Raw genomic sequence first — 9,399 nt, forward strand, 5'->3', positions numbered from 1 at the left:
CCAGTTGCGGATTGAATCCATGACATTGGCTTGTATGCAGAAGGCAGGACATAACTCATACCACTACTCGCACTTGAAATGCAGTCAAGAGGACATTATTATATTTATAATAGGAGAAGTTTCCCCAATTTCAGATAACGTGTCACGAGGTCAACGTATGCGCGAACCTTACTGACAATATAACGATGGATACCATTCGTTCCACATCGGGCGAGCTGGCTTCCAATCTATGGAGTAGCACGGACCACCTGGCCTGTCCCATTCCGTTGTACATCACCCTGGGTTGCTGCCTCAGTATGCTGGCGGTGGCAGTGTTTCTGCGGCTACCCATCCTGGTGAAGGGGGTATTGCTGGCTGTGATGACGACTGGATATGTGGCCGTTATATTGCTATACCATAAACATATCTTCGACTGCTATGATCTTATGACGGAGTAAGTAATGGTATTGGCTACTGTATGTAATATGAAGTTGTATGTAATATTAAGATAAATAAGATAAAGATAAATATACTTTATTTGCACACCACAAAGACAAAAACAAGTGAAATAAAAAACAAATTAGGAAGAGATCAGCATACAAAAGGCGGCCTTATCGCTAAGTAGCGATTTCTTCCAGGCAACCTTCGGTTTAGGAAAACAAAAATAACCATAGTATTAGTAATACACATACATACAAATAATTTACATCCTAATACATAAACAATATTACACAAATACCTACAATAATGAATAAAATACATATCAAAATATACTAATAAATACCTTATATTGAAAAGAAATAATATATACAGATCGTCTTTACTGCACCAGATAATGAGTCTTTACGGCATTTTTAAAAATGTCCAGTGTCTTTGATTGCCGTATGTTTAAAGGGAGAGCATTCTTCAATATTATTTGTCAAGCAATGAATTATTCTGTTGTCGATTTGTCTATTGTTGAGTCTGAGAATACTCTATGTAATGTAATGTGTTTTAAACAAGAGCAATATTTCTGTGACTATCGAATAACTTGTGTTAGAAGTTGGATACAGAAATAGTTCATGGTATTCATCGTCTCGAGGATTAGAATGGTATTAAGTTGGAGCTATCAACCAAATACCGTCAAGCGGACTGCCAAGCTGTTCCGATATAATGCTATGTAGAAACCAGACAGGAGTCTACGCCTCACATCATAATTTATTTTAATATGCGCCAGAAAAATACTGCTAATTACCTAGAATATCGGGTAAAAAATGGGTCTCAGGTCAGCATATTGAAACGTACTCTGTCGTATCCTGAGTAGATGGCGCCTATTTACTGAATGTCGTTGCAAACATACTCGCACCTACGGATACATGTGTGGCATGTCCCTAGGGATTATTTATTAATGTTTTCATTAATAATTTGATGTGTATTTCTTGGTTATTATATTGACATTTATCTCAAAGTACTGATCGTTTTCAGTCCCGGCGCGGTCGGCTCGGCGTACATAGCGTCCGCGTGGACGCTCGCTCTGGCGGTGGCAGTGTTGCTGCACGCGCGGCAGACCGAGTGGACGGCGCGCCTCGACTTCCTCTGGCAGGTGCAGGCGCGCGACGAGAAGAGGGACATGGACGCGTTGCAGGTCAGAGACATCATTTATTTGGAAATGTCTCTCAAAAACGGAATCTGGAATCTGGAAAAATCTGGAATGTCTCTCAAAAAGTTCAAAGTGTTTATTAAACGCAAGCTTTTAGTAAAGTCTTATTATAGTGCTAGTGAGTATATAAATGATAAAAAAGCTTGGTGTTAAACTGTGTGCTTAGTTTCAAATAAGTTTGTAAAATGGTGGAAAACAAAAAAAATAAACCTTGGTTGAGTTTGTTGTGGGCTCTTGTCGGACCAAGGCGCGTTTGGAACCTTCGTAACTTTAATTTTAAGTTTTCGTCTATTATTACCATACCATTAGATTAAATTAAATTTTGACATATACCTGACCTTTCAAAAGTTTTTGTAAACTAAGCCTAAAAAGCCTTGAAATAAAAGAAATTTGAATTTGTTTCACAGGGCTTAGGCTTATTGACGGTGTTAAGCGCCATCTAGTTTTGTTTTAGTGGACGCTGGTGGACTTGAGATGGAAGTGGCGTCATCTCTGGTGTAACGTTGGTAATAAGGTGATCGCTGATTCGTTCCCGTCGAGCCACCGTACTGACAATGTTTGATGTGGAGGGACCTAACTGCGTTGCGACCTATTTATTTGTACTTTTTTTTTTATATACCACAAACAAAGAAAACACACTATAAAATCTTAATATAAAATATAATAGTTCAGAAGAAGTGTATCGGCGAAATTATCGTTTCGTAGCGATTTTAACCAAGCAACCTTGAGAATGGAAAGAAATGAGAGTGCAGATGATAGATATACTTGTGTAAGAAATAACATCTGAATTCACAAGTAATACAACTATCGACAATCACCAAAACTGTTTGAGACAAAAATCCTTACAATATTTTAATTAAACCCTAAATTATACTATTTTTGAAAGTCTATTTGGCTTTGGTACAGATAAGCATATGTTACATGTCCCGGCAAATGTAGACTTCCCGAAATATGTTAACTATAATGGCGGACTATTGGCCTAACCCCTCTCATTGTGAGAGAAGACCCGAGCTCAGCAGTGAGCCGAATATGGGTTGATAATGATGATGATGATGACTGTAGGTACTTTACTTCAATTGTATAGAAACAAATCACATTTGTTCCAGGCATCGAACCGGAGAATACTGTTCAATCTACTGCCAGCGCACGTTGCGACACATTTCCTGGACCAGTTTAGGACAAACATGGTAAGTGAGCGCTAAATGTCGCTTACACAATTACTTGCCACTGTTTGCTTTAAGGTTACAACTGCGTTAGCATATAAACATGGTCAGTCTGAACCAAATTAAGGATTATTAAGTTAAAATAAATAAAATACTTATATAATTTACATTCCAATTTATGTCACTTTAAAGTGCCCATCAAATGGTTTCCTTCAAGCAAATGGTTTGACTAATGGACAATTAACGTTTAGTACATATAATAAAATGTAAAAAATACAAAATACACTGAAGTAATTTATGGTGTTAAAATACACACTTTTTGATACACACTGTGTGACTTTAAAATACCTACCCGCCCCTAAAATATCAGGTATATATTTTAAGGGCGGGTAGGTATTTTAAAGTCACACAGTGTAAAGTCTAATTGGCTACCATACTTACCCATAGTAAGAGCGTTGACAATCTTTTAACCTTTATATAGTGAAGTAAATGTGACTATGCTTCTTTAACCAGAAATAAATAATAGCCGAGTCGATAACATTTTAGATTTTACCATTGATATGAAACTTTGACCTTGAATTATTGTTATTTGGTGCAGGAGCTTTACCACCAGTCGTACCAACGCGTTGGCGTGGTGTTCGCTTCTATCACCAACTACCACGAGTTCTATATGGAGCTGGACGGCAACAACCAGGGCATGGAGTGCTTGCGACTACTCAACGAGATCATTGCCGACTTTGACGAGGTGACCTGAACTTGTTTTAACAATACATTTGAGCATTCATAAAAAACAAATACTATATAATATCTGTTTCTTTTTGTTACAGTTATTAGGCGATGATCATTTCAGTGCAATAGATAAAATAAAAACTGTTGGGTCGACATACATGGCTGCCGTTGGGCTCATTCCCGACAAAAAGATGTCCGACGATCCGAGCACTCAGAAACATATGGCTACGCTGGTAGAATTCGTGTTCGCAATGCGAGACAAACTCAAAGATATCAATGACAATTCCTATAATAATTTCATGCTACGAGTCGGTGAGTCTTTGAACCTCTACTTTTTGAACTAAAAATTAGCTTTGTCTCAATAATAGCTTTCTTTTTAGGCATTAATGTTGGGCCAGTGGTGGCTGGTGTCATAGGGGCTAGAAAACCTCAGTACGACATTTGGGGCAACACAGTCAACGTGGCCTCTCGAATGGACTCTACAGGGTTACCAAATCACACGCAGGTTACGGAGGAAGTTTTTCAGGTGCTAAAAGATATGCCTTATCAATTCGTGTGTCGAGGCAAAGTGAAAGTGAAAGGCAAAGGCGAGATGACTACTTACTTTTTAACCGATAGAGCGCAATCGAGTGGCGCCGCTCCGAGTAACTCAAACGGCCAGCCGCAGAATCCACCGACCATGTACGGTGGTGTAGCGACACCGCTGGCGATGTTACAAAATTCAGCGAGACGGGCTGCAGCGCAACCGTCGAGGCTGCCTCCCCTCAGAGAGACCTCTGTGACTGGGGAAAATGAGCCTTTACTACCTTCGAACGGTCACCAAAGCAACGGTAACAACCACAAAGGCAGCAAAGGACGGAGAAATAAGGAGCCAGAAGACACACCACCGCCTCCCCCGCCGCATGGAGTGAATGGAAATCCTCGGTGGCCTCCGCCCAGAGCGTTGGTCCCGCCGTGGCCGCGACCACAAGAACCGCGTCCACCAGCCGTTCACAAAAGGAGACCTCCGACCAGATTACCGAGACCGCGGTCTAGTGAAAGTCTACCTCTGGCGAGAAGTCCGAGGGTGCATTCGTCCGCAGACGAATTAAGCTCTCTAACCCGTTCCCCTAGTCTCAGCTCGTCGGACGAAAGCTACTCACGGACGACTGACGCTTCCCCTTCTCCCCCTAGACCCGCTCCCTGGTTGCCCCCTCCTAGACCGCAGCGAACCGAAAACAATTCCGCGTATGACTATCCGCCTATTCGACTTAACAAACCCAGTCCTAATATTATAAACGAAATATATGCCAAACATAAATTGAATAAAAAAGCTTCCCTCGAAGAGAAAATTCTCGACAGCAGTATAAACTTTCAAAAGGAGGAAGAAAAATTACAAAGAAGCATTATAAATATGCTTCAGGCCTCAGTCAAGAGGGACGGATGCAGTCAGACCGATAAAAAAGACGTCCCGCATCGCCTCACACAAAGAACGAGTTCTTTTTCAAGTTCGGGAAGTCGGCCGAATAATTTAAAACATTTAAATCATGACAGCAGGGAAGTGTTCTCGAAACGGAGTCCTTCCGACGTTGCGTGCGTACCGCCTTTTGAGAGAGAGATTCAGAGGCTGTTGGATGATAAAAATCTTATTAAAATTAATTCTCCTAAAGTAGAAAGAAAGGACCTGAAATTAGAATTAAGGTAACGTGAAGATTTCTATTTAAATTTTAATTGCTGACATCGACAGTCTTTTCTCAATTGATAAGGTGTTTCAGAGCGCCAAACTCGTCTGTGGAAGCAGTCCGGAATTGCAACAACAACAACAGCAGTCCGCTGCATGCGGTGGGGCTGGCGGCCATCACGCAACTGGCGCGGCAGGAGCCGCCTAGCCCACGCCCCCGCCCCGCCGCCTCACCCCTCAAACCCACCGCGGACTTCCCCGGAGTTTTACCGACCGACGTTGTTGTAGAACTACCCTCTCCGACGCATTCGACTGAACAGAACTCCAGGTGATATTAAAATTCCTAAAAAAAAGATAGCTTCGCACAACAACTTTTGTAGAAGATTTAAACATCTCAAAATATACAATTGTTTTTTTCTTTTGCAGTGTGCCAAGTGTAAAAAAGACAGAACCAGCAATAATTAAAGAGAAGCATGAAAAAGAATTACAGGACAGACTGCAAAACCGGGTAAGAATATTATATTAATGCTTACAGCCTTACAAAAATTTAGCTTCTCTCGGAGATGTCAATTCTCGAATTTGATATTTGTCCTAGGTGACCACTTCTAATCATAGAGAGATGGGTGTCTACGGGGAAAGTCAGTCGGAGTGGAGCTCGTCTTGCTCAGAGGGAGAAGGAGAGGGTGACGGTGGGCAGCCGGAGAGCACCGGCTACACCACGGACGATCCAGCGTTAGAGAACGTGTCAATGCTGAACGAGGCAGGCCTCACGGACGCAGAGGCAGCCTTGAGCGACGTCAACTCTTGCTACTTCGATAGGGACGACGACGTCTCATCCCGCGCTTCCTCTCGCCTTTTGGACTCTGAAGCACTCGTGTCACTCGAGTCCCTCAGCGCCATCTATGATTCCGATGAACCAGCGCACAGGTACTTAGCGAACATTCGAACGGTAAGCGAATCGATAACGAGGAACTTTGGCCAGTCCGCACACGTCACCGATGGTGAGAGCGATGTTTAGCAGCGGCGGATGTCACTTCGGGGCTTCGTTCACAATTCGTTTTGTGTTTAAACATGACAGACGTTCCAAAGAAATATAAGTCTGAATGGACGGCAAAAGTGTATTGAGCTCTCTTCTTAATTAATACTCAGTTCTGGATTTAGGACGTGGTGGTGATTACTGTTCGAGGATGTTACCTTGCCCGAAAAGTTAAACACTTCATTAATCATTGCTATTGAACTGCTAACGTGCCTGATTTAAATCCTGTGTGTACTTTATAATTATATTATGTAAATTGTCAATATGTACCTATTAATGACACTGTATGATATTCATTGTACATTTACGAACGCCATGTGATGGCTCTTCGAATCATCTAGACGTATGCGGTGATCTCTACAATTATAAGGTGCTCTGATTTAGAATTATTAGTTATTTGTCTTGTGATAAAGAAGTAGGGAATTCACTATACGATCGACCAATATCTGTAAACGTCGGTGTTAGCGTAAGGGCTGGTCCCTCTGTAATAACTATAGAATCATCCAAAGGACTTGTTTGTGAGATTGTCGGCTAGTGTGGTTCAGTGATGACGTATTAATTTTGCATTTCAATTCATATTATTTAAGCATAATATTGTTGTTACCACAATTTACTGTACTGCTACTAATATAAGATAGCTTACTGCGAATCATCTGTTGCTATTATATTTTTATCTCTTGTTTAATTTCTCCTTAATTCTAGTCAGCTTTTTCCTACTTCATATATATCTTTATATGTATTTCTTTTCTTCTATACAAGTATTAGCAGTAAATATCGGTGCCATTGCTCTTTAATTTTATGTGACTTAAACGATCAGTAAAAAAATGATGTTTATCAAGCCAATATGATGAAATGATTTAAGTACAAATAATATTTGATTTTTGCAATATTATGTTATAGGGTTGTAAGCTTTTTTGTATTAAGTTATTCATTTAATTCTCTATCTCTCTATCTCTCATCTGTCTCGTAATACTACTTTCGTCTGATTTAAAACTATTTTACAAACAATTTATAGTATTTAGAAAAAACCGAGAGTACAACAACTGCATAGAACACCAGTATCGAATATTTGTTGTAGAATATTCCCACAATATTTTAGAATCTTATATTGTTTATTGTAACATAGTTTTGTGTCAATTTCGTGTATCCTTTAAGTATAAGTGTAAGTGAAATGAACAACTCGTTTGTGACTAAGGTATAATGTGATTGAGTAATTACATATGACTGCTATATTATTATGAAATGCTTAAGGATTATTTAACTAAGCTTGTACTTATTAAAATGCGATAAATAGATTGCATTGCCCAAGTTTTGATGGTCGTGGAACACAAAATGATCTATTAATTAATATAAATATTATTTTTACGGATCCAACGATGCTTTGAAAGTATTATAACAGCTTGGATTTTTCTTTTTATACCAACAATGAAGTCAATTATCGCATGATAAAAATGAAAATTATAAAATGTAGCTTTGGCCATGGGATTGCGAATTTAAAAGAAAACTTGAAATACTTCTACGAATTTATAAAAACGGTTTACTGTATCATACTAAATAAAAAAATAAATTTATATTTTGTGCTACTCCACACAAAAAAAATGTTTTTTTTTTTAATGCACAGTAAGAAAATTTTTAATTTTTATAATTGTTTTTAAAGCTCAATTTTCTAAAGTCATCTTTTATCAATGATGATCAAGTCAGCTTGTCTTAGTCGTTCATTTTTTTATTATTTTGTAGAAAAAAAAAACAAAGATGATGTTCATTTGTTCAGTATGATGAAGTGATGATTATGTAAAATCAAGTGTCTTTTAACACGAAAGGAGTTTTAGTAAATATTGTTAATCTTTGTAAATATTGTTAATCACCTATCTAGCGCTGTAATCTAAGTAGTTTAGAGCATGCTGTGAAAATATATCTTATTTTTGGAAGGGATCTCTTATTTGCAATCAGTCTTCTCAGTATGTCAATTTTTAAAGATTTTTCTCGTTAAAATGTTTAGGTGTAGTGCCAAATATTTTGCTTAATTATCTCGTTGTATTTATTTCAAAACTTACTATTTATATGTTCATGGTATTAGTTTATGTAATATTATATTTTTTACAAAACATCTATGAATAAACTTAGTTTAGAACTTCCGACTAAACCAGTAGTAACCATCGACATAAATGACATGTAGAAAATTATAAATTGGTAATTAAAATTATTTATGTAATTTAAATAATATAGCTGATTTAGTCACAGTGAAGATGTTTCGATATATATATTAGAATATACAATTATAAATCAACTTATGACATAAAAATAAATAAATATATTGTATGTGTTATGCAATAAACTATCGAAATGGTGTTGAGATTATTGCCCTCTTGCTTAGCTTTCATATTGCAAGAGCAGGAAGCGAAATGGCCTTCAATATTTCAGTAATGTTTGATTAATTTATCTCTAATATTAATTTGTATTGGTCTGTATTGTTAGTATATTATAAACCTACTACCTATATTAGAATCCGTTAGACTGTATTATGACAAACAATTTTATTGTTCCTAAATCAGCTACCACCAAACAAATGTTTGCCAAATATCAATGTATTAATTAAATTATTATTACTGTATACTTCAAATTCTGCATACTTGAGTGAATTACGTGATATATTTATTTATTTCAATTAATTAAGCAATAATAATTACATACAAATAAAGAGGTTCGAAAGACCGGTACCGTCGTTTTATTTTTTGGAATTTTTAACATTATCTACTACATACGAGTATTATCGACGTTTCAAACTGTCAGGTGATTTTTTTTTAATTGCAACTACTAGCGTAAACTCGTATATAGGAAGGCATGCTCTATACATATCTCGTGTTCCAGCTTTAATTGTAAAAACTAACGTATTATTTAAAGAAAGGCATGATTCCATGCTTTATACGTATCTACTACATAATAAATATACCACCTATTCGTGTAATGGTGTCCCATAGGATCGCGTGTCATGTTCGTGGCGTCCCACGTCGGCTTCGGTGTTGTTTTCCGCATACTAATGTCCCCAGCCTTGAATTTAATGCTATGGAGTTTAACGAGCGAGCTTTAAAGGCACGACCGTTGGAAGTATCCGTTGTTTTAACTGAATCGAAGATCGGATTACTTTGGGATTTTAATATGGATTGTACTTCCCTGAATTAGCTTTGAAACAGGT

The 9,399-nt window shown here is 37.8% G+C and overlaps 1 protein-coding gene across 4 annotated transcripts in view; it reads left to right on the forward strand.

The window, feature by feature from the left end:
- LOC112053190 (Ca(2+)/calmodulin-responsive adenylate cyclase) overlaps positions 1-8,921 on the forward strand; it is a 127,575-nt gene extending 118,654 nt beyond the window's left edge. For 3 of the 4 annotated variants that reach the window (XM_052881663.1, XM_052881664.1, XM_052881665.1), the window contains 9 exons: positions 120-433; positions 1,444-1,603; positions 2,725-2,805; positions 3,380-3,526; positions 3,609-3,822; positions 3,891-5,190; positions 5,265-5,498; positions 5,597-5,678; positions 5,766-8,921. In XM_052881663.1, coding sequence (XP_052737623.1) covers positions 120-433; positions 1,444-1,603; positions 2,725-2,805; positions 3,380-3,526; positions 3,609-3,822; positions 3,891-5,190; positions 5,265-5,498; positions 5,597-5,678; positions 5,766-6,188 — 2,955 coding nt within the window. In that variant the 3' untranslated portion in view covers positions 6,189-8,921. The remainder of the gene's footprint in view (positions 1-119; positions 434-1,443; positions 1,604-2,724; positions 2,806-3,379; positions 3,527-3,608; positions 3,823-3,890; positions 5,191-5,264; positions 5,499-5,596; positions 5,679-5,765) is intronic. The other variant, XM_024092521.2, reaches the window with a different exon arrangement.
- The last annotated feature ends 478 nt before the right edge of the window (positions 8,922-9,399 follow it).

Source organism: Bicyclus anynana, chromosome 5 (assembly GCF_947172395.1).
Source record: "Bicyclus anynana chromosome 5, ilBicAnyn1.1, whole genome shotgun sequence".
Lineage (NCBI taxonomy): Eukaryota > Metazoa > Arthropoda > Insecta > Lepidoptera > Nymphalidae > Bicyclus > Bicyclus anynana.